Source organism: Saccostrea echinata, unplaced genomic scaffold (genome assembly GCF_033153115.1).
Source record: "Saccostrea echinata isolate AGI-Se365-2 ecotype Australia unplaced genomic scaffold, CSIRO_AGI_Sech_v1 ptg000018l, whole genome shotgun sequence".
Lineage (NCBI taxonomy): Eukaryota > Metazoa > Mollusca > Bivalvia > Ostreida > Ostreidae > Saccostrea > Saccostrea echinata.
In genome coordinates this window covers 3,563,326-3,582,233 of record NW_026889767.1, presented here as the reverse complement: position 1 = coordinate 3,582,233, position 18,908 = coordinate 3,563,326, and the positions used below count along the sequence as shown (strand labels likewise).

The following is an 18,908-nucleotide window of genomic DNA, read 5'->3' as shown; positions in this document are numbered from 1 at the left end:
AGACGGAGAGAAGTTAATTGCTTTTTGAGCATGCTTTCCATCACAAGGAAGAGCGACATGTCTAAGAAAGTCACATTTTCAGCAGATAAGGAAGGTTCCGTCGATGGACAGTGTATATTATACAGGTGTAAATGTACACGAACCTTTTACATAAACATGTACCACATGTAGTTTTCGAAATACTCTATATACATATAAAGAGCCCCCCCCCCCCCTTTTCCACACCAGGACACCTGACCCAGGGGCAATGATATTCACAATTTTAGAAGAGGGGTCTTTGCTCATCATAACCATGCACCATGCACTTAGTTTCTTTGTTTAATATACAGGGGAGAGAAGAAGCCTTTTTAAAGAATTTATGCAATTTCACTATGTGTCAATAGAACCCCTAACCATTGGGCCATGAATTTCACAATTTTGGTAAAGGACTCACAGTATGTTATCATTATTATAACAGTTAGACTGCTTGATGTCCCGGAGTACTAGTACAGAAGATTTTTGAAAACTGCACTAATTTTGATAGTTTTGACCCCACGCACGACGCACGACGGTGGAAACAAAACAGATTGTAATATGTAAATATAACAGGTGTCATTTTTAATGTGTGAAAATTGTTTATTTCATTTTCTTAGTCTTTATTAAGGCTCAATAAAGATTCAAAACATCTGAAAATCTCAATTTTTCACACTTTTCCTGTTGTTACTATAGCAACTAAGACACACAGCAATTAAATTTTATTTTATGTATGTTTCTGGTGTCAAGTTGTAAAAGTGGGTTAAGTTTCATAAAAATCAGTGACTGTGTAGTGAAAAAGGTTTTTGTGGTTACAGAGAATAGCTCTTACATTTAAGGTTTGACGATAGGTTCCTTGAATATTCGATTTCATATCTCTTTGTAACATACCAAAAATCATTCAAGTCATTATTGGCTTGTTATTTCTATACTGTTTTCAAAATGTTTTAAGAATATTAACATCAAAAACTGATATCAGCAATTCAAGTGATATCCAATAGGATATATAGAAAACACATCATCTGTATATTGCGCAAATGCCTGGTATTGTACCTCAATTGTTCGCGAGGACACTTGTTAAAGCAGCAATAATTTAATCACAAATTCATGGGAAAAATTATATATTACTGAGGAACGTGTCGTTTGACTTTACTTAGAATGATATCACCGTTAAACACTCAACGTATATTGTTAAATAACTTTTAGAAATTCCAAAAAAGAGATTGAGGTGAATGCCTTTTTTTTTTCTTGACGTTCAATATTTTAATTTTCATACATTTAATGCAGCTCATACAGCTTTTCAAATGCTTTTACAGAGCATTTATTAATCAATATCTGTATATTTGTACATATATTATCTTTATGGTCTTTCGTTAAAAATAAAAATATAGTTTTAGAACATAAATACTACCTACTATAACATGAAGCATGGTAGAGAATATTGATCCAAGTATAAACTATTAGTGGAATACACGCACTAAATCCCATCTTTAATCATCAGGAAATTCTGTGTTAAAGAGGAGAATGTTTTATATATAATATACACTACAATTTTCCAAGAGGTATGACTTTGTTTTCTTTCCGTATCTAACTCACTACGACATAATATAGCAATTTACACTTCCCTTTTCAACGCCGCGTTTTAATGATGACTCTTTTTTACATGATATAAACCATCTCAGAAGCTCTGTAATTAATTCATTAAATAAGAGTTGTGCATATTTTATTTTTTATTTATTTATATTATTTATTCATCCATTCCTTTAATTATTTATTATTAGTATTATTATCATCATCAACTAATTAATAAGTCAAGTAATATATTCATTTTCCCTTTTGTTCATTTATTTATTTCGCATTTGTTAATAGACATTATGATATTAGACATCTAGTCAGTTTTAATTTGTAGCAGACAGTTTGACGTTGGAAAAATTTAGTAGTTTGAAAATGCTACAGAAGTGCAATCATATTGATTCTAAATCAAATTAACAACGCTGAATTGATTGAATTTAAAAATGACACAACACATAATATAGTTCTTCTCTTATAGTTCTTCTCTTTTAACACCATCTTTTCTTCAGACAAATATGGTTCTGATATTATGCTGGATTTTATTTATTTTTACTATTATTGTTGATTTTTTTTCAATTTCTCTACTCTTTTCTAAATCCATATAAACAATATCAGGGAACCTGATAAGATTTAAACCAAAATATTGAAAAAAAGGGGGATAGTTTGGGAAAGATATATATATATATATATGAATAAAAGGTGCAAATACAATTACTTGACAATATTTAAAGTCTAATTTATATAGTCAGGATTTGCCCAGAGTTAGGAAATCTTGTATCAGAAAGATTTTACCTTGCTCCTAAACAATATAGTGATTTGCTTACCTATCGTGCAAATATGAAAAACAACTTCTAAAGCAACCATGAAGATAGAACCTCCTATAGTCTTATTTTTGTGCAGGAACTATATGCATATTCTTAAATATTGGATATACTGTGTTAAGTAAACTTCCCTATATGCTAGTCTTTTTGTACTTTTCCTTAAAGTAAATTTCTCTATCAAAACTCTTAATTTCTAAATACTACGTTTTCTACATAGCATTCTGACAAGTATTCAATTGACCGTAAGTATCTGCAATTCAATCTCGATAAGTGATATACATGTACCTATTTTTTTTTCCCAATAGTTTAAAAGAAACGCATCATAACACTATAAAGGCATATCCTACACTTTAAAAAAACATTTTAATATTTACATTTTCAAAATAATTTTACCAGTATTCGACAAGGAAACTGTGCCGTCGCAAATTTTAGCCTTTAAATTTAAGAGTCCTTTAGAGTGCTCACTTGAAATGCTGAAATGAAAAATTGTACTTGAATAATCATGTAATGTTTTATTTCTCAAGAATGAGTAGGAGCTATTAAATTTGAGGGCATAAGCCATTGAAAATTTACTCTATGCACATTTATTGGCCACTCATTTTTAGACGTTTTTTTTCAATCTTTGTTTAACAAAACATCTGTTATGTACATCTGTTGTATTATAACCAACATAATAACCAAATGTTAAACATTTACAAAATAAGAATTCAACTGTCAAAAAATGAAGACCTTACATTGATCCACTATAAATTTTATGCCATCTGCCCCAAAATCTTTGACTGCCACTTACCAGCTGTATCCCATAGCTAATAATTTTACCTAGAAAAGAACCCCTGAAAACATGCACCGGCTGATATGCTGTTTTAATACTCACTCTGTTGAAGATTATGAAAAGCGATTAATAAACTGCAACGTTTAAAGAAAAACTTACCCTTTTAACATTCATTAAGATGTTTAAAAAAGCAACGAGCACTTTTGCAGATTTTTTTTTCGTTTTTATTTTATTTTTTTTTTTTTTTTTATTTTTTATTTTTTATTTTTTTTTATTTTTTTTTGCTCTGAAAATTAATGACAGTGACTTCATACTTTGCAAAAGAAAACCTCTTCTTTGTTAAGCTGTCAATGCTTTAAAAGACAAATTATTGTACTGTTTTCTTCTTTGTCAATTGGACTTTTTATTCCAGTACTTTTGATCTGTTGTTTGATCAGAGTCCCTGTATAAGCTGCCTTTTTAAACCAAACAACTTCGAAATATGCTCTCAAAATAGAATTAGTACACTGTATAATATGACACAGAAACTCCTCACTTAGTAAGCACAAATGCATTCTTAAAGTAAAACAAGTGTTTCAGTTGAGCACATCATCAGGCATACGGGAAGGCGATATAAATACGACTGAATATTGTTATTATCCTCTTACTTGTACTTTATATTTATTTCAATTCAGGTCGAACTATTAAAGGAATAAGTACAAAGTTAAAAAAAAATACAATGCTCTAAATGATTTCTTGTGATCATTGTTTTAAAGCCATTTATTCTGAATTTAATAGAATAGATATGTCTATGATGTTGGACATTTTTATTTGTTGCTTATTTTGGATTTTGTAAGTTGCTGTTATATCAAAGAGCCTATTAAAATATTTGTAATTAAAATTATATTTTATATCCTTTTAGATACTGAAAAGCATCAGCCAATTACTTAAAACAACCAAAACATACCTGGGGCGCGTTTAACTATAGAACTTACGACTAAGACCCAGAGCTTTGTATAATTATAAAATTTGTAGAATTAATGCTTCAGTTAAACATTGCTTTCATAAGAATATATTTCTACATTGAATTCCTTATTTTGGAAAGATAAAATCATTTTCAAATCAATGCGAAAAAAATTTATTTCAAAAATAAAATTTTACGCTTAGTTGTAAGTTCCTTTGTAATACAGGGCCCAGGCATATAACATACCTGGTACGCATTAAGGTTTGATTTCTAAGTTTCCAGATTGATTTGAATGTACGTGCTTTTTATGCTACAATGGAGACATTCTTAAAATATTGAGAAACCCTAGGTTCCCTCTTACTACTCTTGTAAGTACTACAAATGTAAGAATCTTTTTTTCTTTGGTTACGTCTGAATTTGTATTCTTTGGGGTTAGTCAAAACGCACCCTATTAATGATATATCTTTTCATATGAAAATACCATTTTGACTTGATGTTTCTTTATGGGGACGGATAAGATACGTTAAAATATGGTGTGATGTCTTAAATGTGTATTATAACATTGATACCTCCAACTCTTTTTAGGTGGAATGCAGACAGGTCGCATTTTTTTTAAAAAACAAATTTTCCCCTAATATCTACTTGCTCTACTTGAGTCAAATCTTACTTGATTCATCAAGAGAGTCTTGAAAAAAAAGAAATCAATCATTGTGGTTGGATTTAATGGACAAAATAATCTTTTTAACAAATAAACAAGTTGCATAAATGAAAGATATAATTTATGGGGTATTCCATGTACACTGTAAGTAACTAGTCCTGTAACTTTCTGTCATAAGGAAAATATGCTTCTTATTTAAAGTCAGTTGGAGATGCTCCATTTGCTTTCAGTTCAACCCTGCGTCTCCTATAAGCAAGTAATTCTCTCATCAACTTAATCATTTTTAGCTGATTTGCGAGATGTTTAGAAAATACATTGTCTTCACATTTATCTCCATGATACCCAGGTTCACATAATCCAAAACAGGATCCGGTCACTTGATGACACGGGTTGTTACCTCTACGGTAGCCGCATCGTTCTTTACATTCTCTGCCATACCAGTCTTCATTGCAAACTGAAAAGAGGAAAGAATATACAAAACACAACAATGATTGCATTAAAGAGATCCTGATGAACTCTAAAAATTCAAGTATATCATAAAAATTCTTTTTTTTTACACTGATGGAAATAATATAAATAAAGGCATTGATATTCATTATTTATTTTTTCATGTCTTAAAAATAGGTAATTAGGAAACCATTTTTTTCATCATGACTACATGTAAGATGAGAAGGAGTAGGAGAAACATATTAGAGATACAGGTTTCTGTTAAATTTAAAAAAAAAAAAAAAAAAAAAAAAAAAAAAAAGCTTTAGATGTGAATAAAGCTTCTGTAAAATATCCCTTATGAAAAGGTGTCATGTTATTACTGGCACTTTCTCCATTTCATATAATCACTTACAACGCGATACAAGATTAGCATACTTTCTTTGCATTTTCCCTGCTGATACCCAGGCTGACAAAACGTAGGACAGGATCCGTTAACATGATGGCACGTCCCATTACCTTCACAGTGTCCACATTTTTCTTTGCATCCTTTACCATACCATCCAGGATTACAAGCTTGAAAATATTTCATGTAAAATTAATTTTATTTCTGCTGATTACTTAAAAATCATTTAATTTACATTGTTTTTCCAGGACCTTTTAATGTTTTGTTGGAAATAAAAGGATGGATCCAGTTTTAATTCTGATAATATTTTTGGAACAATATTCTTTTTTTATAGTCATATAAAACCAAAAGAAACAATTAGTCTATGAATGCATGTTATTTTTTTTCTATTTAAAACTGTGACGGTCAACATCTTCAAGCTTGCATATAGACTGTAGGACTGTAATTGGATTACAGAAATGAAAAAAAAAAAGTTCACAAGGACCTCGTTATGTACATGTAAGGAAATCTCGGTTACAAGAAATATATATTTCCCCCCTTTGCTCAAACTAAACACTTAGTTCTGTGTTTATATAAAGAACAAAAAATTCCTGTCCCAGGGCTTCCTTATATTGAAATTTAATGTATACGTACCTATGTTAAGGCTGTCCGAAGGCTTAATATGCATTAGAAAAATACTATTTTATTTTGAGCTAGGTTTAAATTTCAATTCGCAATCTATGCATAAATGTGCAATCAATTTGTGAAGAAAGTTTAATCAGGCATGATAATAAAACATTCTTGTGAAGTCACATGTCTTTGTTGATCACATAAAGGATACGTAAAGTATCCTAAATGTTGCTCAAATATCGCCTCAGCACATGTGAAAAACAAAATTATTGTAAACGGTTTGTTACATAAGTCAACTAATCGTGTTCTTTGGTACATGTATATATAAAGTGCTGAGGGCAAGCTTCTTAAAAAATCATTTCACAAGAAATTTGACTTACCCAAATACAATGGGGCATGTTCAACTTTTCATCGCAATTTATACAAAATAGGTTATATAACATACAATTCCCCAGCAAAATTCAGTTAGAGGATATTGTTCTCTAGTAGATTCACATAGAATACTTTCAATTCATCCTTATTAATCACTTGTGCCACTCTTATGTATTCATAATTTAAAAATATTAAATCTGTCTACAGACGTGCACGGGCGAGCATTTCTTCAGTTTTTTTATTATTGTTTGAATACGTGCATATCAGATAAGAGCAGGGAACAAAGATATTAAATTACATATGTTCACCATCATAACAGCACTTTGAGCTTAAAAATAAACCAAACACCTGAATTAAAAATCAGTGTAAACAAATTCTACATGTCATGTGAAGAGAATGTAAAAGAAATGACTTTCCCCGTCCAATCGCTGTACAGCGACCATCAGAATTTCGGAGCGTAACAAAGATCTGGTTTTAATCATATTGTTTCCCTGTCATGTCAGCTAATGCTTGCAGTGACTTGACGTCATATGCTATTATGACGTCATATCTAGGTAGTTCAAAGAAGTTACTACAGCTAGTACACTGTGATATTTTACGGACAGCCTTATCCTAGCCGCGTATAAGTAAAGAATTCTGTAAACAAATTATTATTCGCGACTTTTATTCACGATTTGTCGATCTGAAATCCATCTGTGATGTTTAGTTTTCGCTAGAAATATTCTTTAAAAAAAAAAAACACAATTAAAATATAGAATAGCGGTAGAATCTATTTGCGATTAAAGAAAGGTCGCAAAAACTCGCATAATTTTCTTCCACGGGTAAAAAATGACTTTCAGTAAAAAGAAAATATCCTCTCAAGGGGATCACTTTTGCTGTAAAGGATGAAATTTTAAAAAAAAATAATTTTGCTGGATAGGATTAATTGATGTGTTGTCTACATTATATGTGTGTGTTATATGTTGTTATACGTCCTATTCGAGAATTTTTCACTCATAGAAAAGTCACCGGCGAAGAGCTTCAAATTTAGACTTTTTGTCGACACTCAGGGCCATTGAGTCTTTATCGCGCCAACGACGTCCATAACACAGGACATAAATTTTTAAGGTCTTATCCGAAAGAACTTTGACAATGTCATGTAAAATTTAATGCATACTGAAAATCGAATTTTGAACTCTGAAGTTTAAAGAAAGTAGAAAAAATGTTTAAAGTTCGTATTTTGTATGTATTTTAGAATTTCTACTTATGAACCATGTTTTATTGAAATCTGAATTTATCTCTCGGAGAAGTATCATTTTAAGGGACTTTCAACTAAGTTTTATGTCTAGTAACCATGACCAAAAATTCCTTAAAATCTAAAGCTGATGCTAAGCCTTCCGTGTATTTAGATGGCCTACCAGTGTACGAGGTTTTATTGCAATGGGATCAAAACTGTAAGAGGGGTAATGTTTTGAAAATTATTTACAGAAGGATTAACAGGTGGAGAGTCAAAAAGACGGACAGGCGGACAGACAAAGTGGACTTCGCCTTTTTATTACATGTCAATGACTATTTCAGCTAAAATATATGTGATGTCATTGCAATTAAAAAGAAATATACTCAATAAATAGATAAATAAAATCATCTGTATGGATAGTTATATGTAAGGCAAATGCATGTATCTACCATACAACATTCTACAAAAATAAGAACATCTTGTTTAGACTGCATAGTAAATTACATTTTATTTCGTTTAATTTTGATGTATGGATATATTTAAAATATCGCTGTCAATACTTTTTAATAAGATACGGTTATCTTCATACCCTCTTCTTTTGTGTTGTTGATGTCATTTTTACATGTGACCTCGCACTGTTCTTGAGTTTCGAAATTGTTTTCATTTCCACCGCATCCTCCGTATACAAACTCTGTACAATCTTTTCCATTAAAATAATATCTTCTGAAAAATGCTCTACATGGACCCTTGACCTTTGGCTGTTCACAGACAGAGTTTGACACTGTAAAAACGTATCAACGGTATGCATTTCAAAGTAACATTTAAGAAGAAACCATAGAGCTACACCAAATACTTTCAAGCAAGTTAAATCCAGAGAGCGCTCGTAGAATGATATTTTTTTCTCTCAAAATGTATAAAAATTCAACCTGGAAAAGTCAACAATTCTCTGTAATGGACATATTTCATAAAGTATCATTCTCTCTACCTGTTTTTGTTCCATTTTGTCCACATCGACTCAAGCAAGAATCCTCATCGTCAAAGCGGTTTTTATTACCACCACAACCACTATACCAGAACCGATTACATCGACCAGATTTGAAATTGTAAAACCATTTGACAGAAAAATCCGAACAGTTTCCCTTGTCATCTTCCATTTGGCATACTCCGAAAAGGGTCACCTCAGGCTCTAAAATGGAACCAGAAAGCTCTGACGAGACTGTTGCTTGTATTTACAAAGGAAACAGATAAATTGAACACTTAGTTCCGTGTTTATATAAAAAAAAAACAAAAAATCCCTGTCCCAGGGCTTCCTTATATTGAAATTTAATGTATACGTACCTATGTTAAGGCTGTCCGAAGGCTTAATATGCATTAGAAAAATACTATTTTATTTTGAACTAGGTTTAAATTTCAATTCGCAATCTATGCATAAATGTGCAATCAATTTGTGAAGAAAGTTTAATCAGGCATGATAATAAAACATTTTTGTGAAGTCACATGTCTTTGTTGATCACATAAAGGATACGTAAAGTATCCTAAATGTTGCTCAAATATCGCCTCAGGACAAGTGAAAAACAAAATTATTGTAAACGGTTTGTAACATAAGTCAACTAATCGTGTTCTTTGGTACATGTATATATAAAGTGCTGAGGGCAAGCCTACTTTTTAGCTTCTTAAGAAAACATTTCACAAGAAATTTGACTTACCCACATACAATGGGGCATGTTCAACTTTTCATGGCAATTTATACAAAATAGGTTATATAACATACAATTCCCCAGCAAAATTCAGTTAGAGGATATTGTTCTCTAGTAGATTCACATAGAATACTTTCAATTCATCCTTTTTAATCACTTGTGCCACTCTTATGTATTCATGATTTAAAAATATTAAATCTGTCTACAGACGTGCACGGGCGAGCATTTCTTCAGTTTTTTATTATTGTTTGAATACGTGCATATCAGATAAGAGCAGGGAACAAAGATATTAAATTACATATGTTCACCATCATAACAGCACTTTGAGCTTAAAAATAAACCAAACACCTGAATTAAAAATCAGTGTAAACAAATTCTACATGTCATGTGAAGAGAATGTAAAAGAAATGACTTTCCCCGTCCAATCGCTGTACAGCGACCATCAGAATTTCGGAGCGTAACAAAGATCTGATTTTAATCATATTGTTTCCCTGTCATGTCAGCTAATGCTTGCAGTGACTTGACGTCATATGCTATTATGACGTCATATCTAGGTAGTTCAAAGAAGTTACTACAGCTAGTACACTGTGATATTTTAAGGACAGCCTTATCCTAGCCGCGTATAAGTAAAGAATTCTGTAAACAAATTATTATTCGCGACTTTTATTCACGATTTGTCGATCTGAAATCCATCTGTGATGTTTAGTTTTCGCTAGAAATATTCTTTTAAAAAAAACACAATTAAAATATAGGATAGCGGTAGAATCTAATTGCGATTAAAGAAAGGTCGCAAAAACTCGCATAATTTTCTTCCACGGGTAAAAAATGACTTTCAGTAAAAAGAAAATATCCTCTCAAGGGGATCACTTTTGCTGTAAAGGATGAAATTTTAAAAAAAATAATTTTGCTGGATAGGATTAATTGATGTGTTGTCTACATTATATGTGTGTGTTATATGTTGTTATACGTCCTATTCGAGAATTTTTCACTCATAGAAAAGTCACCGGCGAAGAGCTTCAAATTTAGACTTTTTGTCGACACTCAGGGCCATTGAGTCTTTATCGCGCCAACGACGTCCATAACACAGGACATAAATTTTTAAGGTCTTATCCGAAAGAACTTTGACAATGTCATGTAAAATTTAATGCATACTGAAAATCGAATTTTGAACTCTGAAGTTTAAAGAAAGTAGAAAAAAATGTTTAAAGTTCGTATTTTGTATGTATTTTAGAATTTCTTCTTATGAACCATGTTTTATTGAAATCTGAATTTATCTCTCGGAGAAATATCATTTTAAGGGACTTTCAACTAAGATTTATGTCTAGTAACCATGACCAAAAATTCCTTAAAATCTAAAGCTGATGCAAAGCCTTCCGTGTATTTAGATGGCCTACCAGTGTACGAGGTTTTATTGCAATGGGATCAAAACTGTAAGAGGGGTAATGTTTTGAAAATTACTTACAGAAGGATTAACAGGTGGAGAGTCAAAAAGACGGACAGGCGGACAGACAAAGTGGACTTCGCCTTTTTATTACATGTCAATGACTATTTCAGCTAAAATATATGTGATGTCATTGCAATTAAAAAGAAATATACTCAATAAATAGATAAATAAAATCATCTGTATGGATAGTTATATGTAAGGCAAATGCATGTATCTACCATACAACATTCTACAAAAATAAGAACATCTTGTTTAGACTGCATAGTAAATTACATTTTATTTCGTTTAATTTTGATGTATGGATATATTTAAAATATCGCTGTCAATACTTTTTAATAAGATACGGTTATCTTCATACCCTCTTCTTTTGTGTTGTTGATGTCATTTTTACATGTGACCTCGCACTGTTCTTGAGTTTCGAAATTGTTTTCATTTCCACCGCATCCTCCGTATACAAACTCTGTACAATCTTTTTCATTAAAATAATATCTTCTGAAAAATGCTCTACATGGACCCTTGACCTTTGGCTGTTCACAGACAGAGTTTGACACTGTAAAAACGTATCAACGGTATGCATTTCAAAGTAACATTTAAGAAGAAACCATAGAGCTACACCAAATACTTTCAAGCAAGTTAAATCCAGAGAGCGCTCGTAGAATGATATTTTTTTCTCTCAAAATGTATAAAAATTCAACCTGGAAAAGTCAACAATTCTCTGTAATGGACATATTTCATAAAGTATCATTCTCTCTACCTGTTTTTGTTCCATTTTGTCCACATCGACTCAAGCAAGAATCCTCATCGTCAAAGCGGTTTTTATTACCACCACAACCACTATACCAGAACCGATTACATCGACCAGATTTGAAATTGTAAAACCATTTGACAGAAAAATCCGAACAGTTTCCCTTGTCATCTTCCATTTGGCATACTCCGAAAAGGGTCACCTCAGGCTCTAAAATGGAACCAGAAAGCTCTGATGAGACTGTTACTTGTATTTATAAAGGAAGCAGATAAATTGCACCGTAACTTGAAACTTACATGTACTTGTAGTAGGTATGGTAACGCTGATAAATTTTGATTGATTTTTTATTGTTTAACGTTCCATACGATATTTTATTACTCATATAGAGACGTCACCATATACTGGTGAAGGGCTTCAAATTTAGATCTATACTCGGCACTCAAGACCACTGAGCAGTGAAGGTTCTTTATCATGTCAACGCCTACCGTAACACGGGACCTTGATTTTTAAGGTCTCATCCGAAAGACCCGTGACTTTCACTTCCAATGCCGGGCGCTTGGCGAAGGAACAGTCACTACCTATGTTTACGTCTTAGGTCTAGACGCGATGCGGCGAACGAGAATCGAACCCAGACCTTCCGATCACGATGCAAACACACTACCACTAGCCTAACGTGACCGGTACGCTGAGAAAAAGAATTATGGCTATTTGCGATTTTCTTTTTTTCAAAATTGTGACCAAGAAGAAAGCAGTAGTGTTTCAACTGAATCCCAATATTACCCTGTTTTCATCAAACTTTAAAAAAAACCTTATTTTTGTGAAACCCGATTTAACAGACCTATGCATCTTAGTCTAATTTTATTATCTTGGTATGCAATTAAAATTGTAATCGCGATTTTAAAGATACAGAAACATTTCATATTCACTAGCCATGCAACACCATTCCTCGATATCAAAAACCTTTTCTTAGAAATGTGTAGCCTTGTTTTTCCTATGTACCAAGTTTTACTGAAATGACTAAAACTGTATAAGGAATATCATCTATAAGCATTTTACATAGATCTATATTTTTAATACTACATGTATGGCTACACCTTTCGTTAAAATAAAAAGAGACGGTTATTATGTATCTTAGTATAATCGTCTTTGTACATGTATGAAGACATCAAATTCAACTAAAAGTGTAGGAGAATCGTTCTGAAAGTATTCCACAGATTTTTTTAAAATTATTTTTATTAACCATGACAACACTCATCGTTACAATTGAAAAGACTGGAGAACTGTGTGCAGGGTATGGTGTACCTGTCTTTCAATAAGACAAAATTTTAGTACGATTGGGCATCTGAAAAATTCTGAGAAGGATTTATTTACCAACCAAGAAATGAAATATGGAATTGCTGATTACTTACTGTCTTATTCAAGCTCTATACCTTTTTTTATATTTTCTTTGAAAACCCCTTTCAAAGAAGCCCTTGATCGCCTATTCTGATATGTTCATGTGAACAAAAATTGCAAATTTCCAATATGCAAACCACACAGTATTCTAACATCATCTTCAGAGTTATTACGTAATTAATATATGTGACATCACAACTTGTGCATATTTTCCAACTCATTGATATCCAGCTCATTAAATTCACTTAAAGGGTTAATATTATATATAACCATTCTCAGAACTTTTCAAATGTAGCGTTCTGAAACAATTTCACATAAATTTCTATTTTTAGTGACCACTGCAGCTTTGTTCGTTAAAATTAAAACCAGATAGGGAGAGATATGTATCTTATAATAGTCTACTTGCGTATTAAGTCTTTTAAAATCAGAGAGGAAGGAAGACGGCTAAAATAAGAGAGAGAGAAACTTGCGGACACACCTTCCTTATCACAAGCTCTTGGGTCTTTGACCAATAAAATTTAAAAATATCCAAAGACCTTATTCTAATTTAAACAAAAAAATTATCATTGTGATGAAAGGTCTAGTAAACCCCTGTAACTATACTTTTTTGCAGAGCAAATAATGCGTGTAAATTATTAAAGATTTCTAATGTTTTGCAACGATTATTTATTAAAACTTTTATAAGTGGACTAAGCCATCAGTGCAGCTTTGAATCACAAGTGGAAATCACAAAATCATGTTTTACTGCATTTAATAATCGTAAAATAATGAAAAGCAAAAATTCACAAAGCACTTACCAATTGAATTCACACAGGACATCGGCCATATTTGTGCGAACAAAAGAATTGAAAACTTCATCTTAACCTCCAAATTGATGTGTACATGTACATGAAATAGAACAAATGAGATACACTCTTTCAAGTTTATTGACATGAAATGGAAGTGTTCGCTTTACCCCTCTGGTATCCCTCTTATGATATTCATTTTCGACATGAGTGTCTAATACTTTATAGATGGTTATAGATACAACAATTAGAATGCTGCCCCGCACTTGAAGTATCAAGTAGTTGAATAGGTCAAACAATCAGTTACCTAAATATAGAATAACAAGTCTGTGAACGTGTAGGGTAATGAGAATGGTGAAGATAATGCAAAGTGATCAATCTCAAAGAAATCTACAAACAGTACATATCCGTGACCAAGAAAGTCTACAATCAATACAATTCTGTGAAGAGGGCATAAAACACGCACCCCCGGAAAATCCAGAAGTGGGATCAGGAGGAGTAATCACCACTGTCGACCGGTTACACCCGCCGTGACCCCTATGTATTGATCAGGTAGACCGAATACTCTGTAATGAAATTTTAGATTAAGAACAAACGCCTAACAATTGGTATAAAACATTAGCCAAAGTACGACACAAAGATAGGGTACATTTGCTAACAAGTTCATTATAACGATCATGGAATTTGCTGACTTTAAACGAGGTTGTTAAAAATTCCCGTAACATCAAAGTATTTGTCAGTAGTGTACCTCGGTTTAAAACAGATCGTACTCAGGGAATACTCTTGAGTATCGAGTGTATTGGGAAACGTAAAGACCATATGCAGGTAATAGCGAAATATAATAAGGAAAGTTGACGATGGAAAAGCTAAAGTAATCTCGTCTGTCGTACAATCTAGTTCTTAGTTGGCCCTTATAGTCAGTTAAACATTCAAATATGAAACATATGTTAATCGATAAAACGTCCTTGATATATCAGAATGTATGTTTTCTTCTTCACATTTAGAAGTTTTGAATAAATTCTGCTTTATTGAAATATAAAATCAGTTCGGCTAATAAAGGTGCACCATGTGTCCCATCGGAATGCCAAAAGTTTGTTGGAAGTCCTGGTCCCCAAAAATTTCATAGATGGTTTAAATGAGGAACTCCACCATCCTTTTAATATCAACTTAAGTGCACTTGTGTGCAGAATCAGTGATTTTTAACAAATTAATTTTGTTGATGACCAAATACAAGATATGAAACATTTAAGTTTTTTTTTTTTTTTTTTTTTTTCTTATTTTTTTTTTTTTAGAAGCAGTTGTCGATATCAAAAAGCCTAGTTTTTTTTTTTTTATTATAGTGATGAATTATTATAAACATGTAGAAAATTCGTACGTTTTGATGTTAATGGCTCTTTTAAAAAATGATTTTATTTTTTTTAAATATTCTTTGAAGTTTTTGATAATCCGCATCTGATTTACACCATTCAATTACAACAGTTAATATTTTATGAGGAATAAAGATAGGTGCTTGGTAGTACATTTACTGGACCCGGCGATGTATCTTTCTATGTAAGAATTTTTCGAATAGGTCGGGTAGACTGAAATCACTTTGGCTGACGAGTATGTTAAAATTATATGACTGAAATATGATGTTGATGAAAAATCATCCTTTCATTCAGAAAGTGAACTGTTAGTTTGATTTCAAGACGTAAAACCAAAATCAGGTACTTCATCAAGGATCAAGGAAAAAGATAGGCTTTCTATAGCTAGTTGAAACAACATATATTTAGAATAATAAGTTGAACCTATAGAAGATATATCCATATATGAATGTAAAAACAAATGAAATGTAATCACTTGTAAAGGATAATTGAAATATACATAGGTTACATTTCTTTCTTCATATTCAAAGTATTTTTACGGAGTTAGTCTTAACACAATTTACAGTAGCGATTGCTTCATAAGTAAAACTTTGTAATACAAATACAAATGTAACATTGGATAAACAAGTTTGAAAGACATGTGTAAACAGTTCAATAAAAAGATGTGTTCTTTTTCTGTGTAAACAAGATAAACAATAAATGATGAAATCATAAAACAAAAATTAGAAAAAAAAAAAAGTTGACCTTTTCACGTTTCTACAACGCCATTTTAATGGATTGGGAGGAAGACACTTATGAGATCTGAAGTGGCCACTTCAGTGTTTCTACTCTGACAACTGCACGTATCTGTTCACCTAAGAGCTTGGTTACACTTCTTCAAATCAAGGCAGACACACGAACACATCCTGTTTTAGCCCGAGAATTTTTACTTTTATTTATTTTCTTAATATATGTATTGCAGAGGATGAAACTCTGTCATTTAGTAAAATAAAAGTGACAGAACTTACCGAAAAATAACTTCATGAAAGAATTTCTTCCCACATTTTTCTGGCAAGATCCAATAGACAATTGTACAGTTAAATCCTGTGTAAATCCCCACTTATCTTATTTTAAAATCTTTTGCTCTGTAGGATGGATCAGCCTCAATTAGATAACAGAAAACAAACTTTAATGTATAATTAAATATATTTATTATAACATAAAAGAGTGCCTATAGATTTAAATAAAGTACTTTTTCATGGGTTAGAAAACTAATAACGCAAAGACATATAGATAACATTCATAAAACCTCCTCTTAGAAAAAAATCAGTATTTCTTACAAAAATGTAAATTGATTGCCTCTTCTTTCTTTTAAGCTTGCACCTTTTGTATTTTAAATTTAAAAAAAAAAACAACTTTTTTTTAATGTATATAAATTTTACACTTATTTATGCAAAAGAGTGGTTTATTTATTTTCAAGGGGGGGGGGGGGGGGTATTGTTCAAAAAAATAAAATTACATGTAATTTCCTACACGAGCATAAAAACGCAAATTATATTGTAAGGTTATAAGGGAATGTTTACAAAAAACACAATACTTTACACTTAGAAATGTAATTAATGAGTACACTGTGCCAGAATTAGACGTCAATTCAGTTCAGATATTAATACAAGCACATAGAAATTTAATACAATTAGATATTAAGCTTCTGTTGGGGCTATAATTACACATGTCGGGCAGAACTTAAAAACAAGGGGGAAAAAAGGTTTCCACTCATCATGAAGATTAGAATTTGTTTGGCCAGTTATGGTGCTTGGTTTTTCCATTGCTTTCGTACTGAAGTAGACTTCACATAGGACCTAGTCTTTCCCTGTAATGTAAAGTAACGTAAGGAATGAGAGGACAATGAAGCCCTCAGTTGTTAATTACAAAAGAAAGAACGTTTATTCCCTAAGTTCTACCTCTGTATTGAAAAAAACCAAAACATGTGCAGTATATTTAAGCTACATTTGCCTTATATGAATTTCATGTCCAAAAAATTATCTGATAAGTTGATTTCACTAACATGTATGTTTAGCTTTTAACGTAAAGTTTACAGAGGAGGAAGTTGTATTTATTATTGCTTGCCTTCACGTGAAATTTCAGCACTTTTTTTCGTATCAAATTCGTATAGACGGATTTTTCCTCTTGATGGGTGTGTTATGTGAACGGTTTAACATTTATAGTGCACACAGCTCCCGGTATGAGCAAAATTAACAATACAAAACTTAATCCAGTGATGCACTTATATCATATTTAAATACCTTTTCAAAACGAGTGCAAACAGTATGCTGAAACAGGCGACACTTGTGGTTATTCCCGCTATTTCGATTATCGACGTCATCCGACGTTGTAGTACATGAACTATAATGTAAAACATATTGCAGATATATCAAATTCAGTGATGTCATTTAATTAAATTCAATTACCATTTTCCAATAAACATGATTTTCTCTCTTTCTTCTGAAAACTGAAATAACCATATCTATATAAATTGAAGCTGATTTTTATGTCGTAATTTCCTCAAATATTTCTGGAAATAACATTAACCTATCAATGTCAATTTCTGAAATAATATTCCAATTATCACTGTCAAATACTTAACTCGGTGCAATTACAAAATCAAACTCTTACAGACCATTAATCTTCCCTAAGCTAATTCATACTTCTCTGGAAGCTTTTTGATATATTTTACTTTTTATGTAATATAAAAAGGTCAATACAATACAAATCTGTTTCTTCTTCATTATAATCATACAACAACAATTTTTACTGAAACTTCACTACAAATACTAATTTTTTATGTAAAATATCATCATATATTTACATTTGGTGTGTTTTTCTACTAAAGCAACTATTAAATTGATTTGAATGTCATTTCTGTATATACTCATGCGTAGAAATATACCCGTAGAAACTCACACTGCAATGAGGTTTCAGAGACTTATCAAAATATAACTATATAGGGCCAAGAAAAATCAAAAACATGCAGTGTATTTTTGCTGCTTTTAGATATGTAAAATGTAAGTATAAGGTTTTTTTAAAACAAAAATTCGTGTGAGTTATTGGTGTGTAAATTACAAAGACTTGCACGAAGGGATAGTTTTATAGCGCGCTTCATTAAATGAGACTGTGTGATTTACAAAATTAACTTAAAAAAAATTCTTATTCATTCATTTATACATGCATTAAAAAAATTGAGCTGTATTACACGTTTTTAATAAATAAAGAAAGTACATAAAAAACCCTTCAATTTAATTTAGGATGGAATACAGGCAAAGCCGATATATGTAGTATGACATACTACATCAAGGATAAAGTTAAAATCTACACTACCATCAATACAGAATGCTCCTGCGTAACCCTCTTTACATTTCTCACATGTTCCGTTCTTTTTATCACACACTGAGAGGCAGCCTTCACTACAAACTGATTTGCAGTGACGTCCATAAGTTCCGTTCAGGACAATCTGGAAAATGTTATCAAAATAAATATTTATGATACTTATGAATACGATACTAAGTTAGTTGCTTAAAGTGCAATAAATATTCTTATTTTCTTGGGTCAAAGAGGGTCATTTTCTAACATCATTGCTTGATAGTCTTTATGATTTCTTAGAATTTTTTTTAAACAATAACATAACGACCAAATTT

The 18,908-nt window shown here is 31.6% G+C and overlaps 2 protein-coding genes and 1 long non-coding RNA gene across 3 annotated transcripts in view; all 3 read right to left on the bottom strand.

Moving 5' to 3' along the window:
- The window catches only part of LOC133189385 (multiple epidermal growth factor-like domains protein 10), a 112,506-nt gene extending 111,002 nt beyond the window's left edge, over positions 1 to 1,504 (bottom strand). The window contains exon 1 of the mRNA XM_061324766.1: positions 1,428 to 1,504. Within this exon, the coding sequence (XP_061180750.1) occupies positions 1,428 to 1,500 (73 nt within the window). The 5' untranslated portion in view covers positions 1,501 to 1,504. The remainder of the gene's footprint in view (positions 1 to 1,427) is intronic.
- Positions 1,505 to 4,969: 3,465 nt separating this feature from the next.
- On the bottom strand, positions 4,970 to 13,934 carry LOC133189450 (actinia tenebrosa protease inhibitors-like). The gene is made up of 7 exons (XM_061324821.1): positions 13,886 to 13,934; positions 11,703 to 11,903; positions 11,307 to 11,498; positions 8,793 to 8,993; positions 8,397 to 8,588; positions 5,643 to 5,780; positions 4,970 to 5,232 (listed from the first exon to the last, which is right to left on the bottom strand). The coding sequence occupies exons 1-7, from the start codon at positions 13,905 to 13,907 to the stop codon at positions 4,970 to 4,972; spliced, it is 1,209 nt and encodes a 402-aa protein (XP_061180805.1). The 5' UTR covers positions 13,908 to 13,934.
- A 2,750-nt stretch (positions 13,935 to 16,684) lies between these two features.
- LOC133189401 (uncharacterized) lies at positions 16,685 to 18,707 on the bottom strand. Its single transcript, XR_009721467.1, has 3 exons — positions 18,592 to 18,707; positions 17,520 to 17,619; positions 16,685 to 17,086 (listed from the first exon to the last, which is right to left on the bottom strand). It is a non-coding gene; the product is annotated as an uncharacterized LOC133189401 (long non-coding RNA).
- Positions 18,708 to 18,908: the final 201 nt, after the last annotated feature.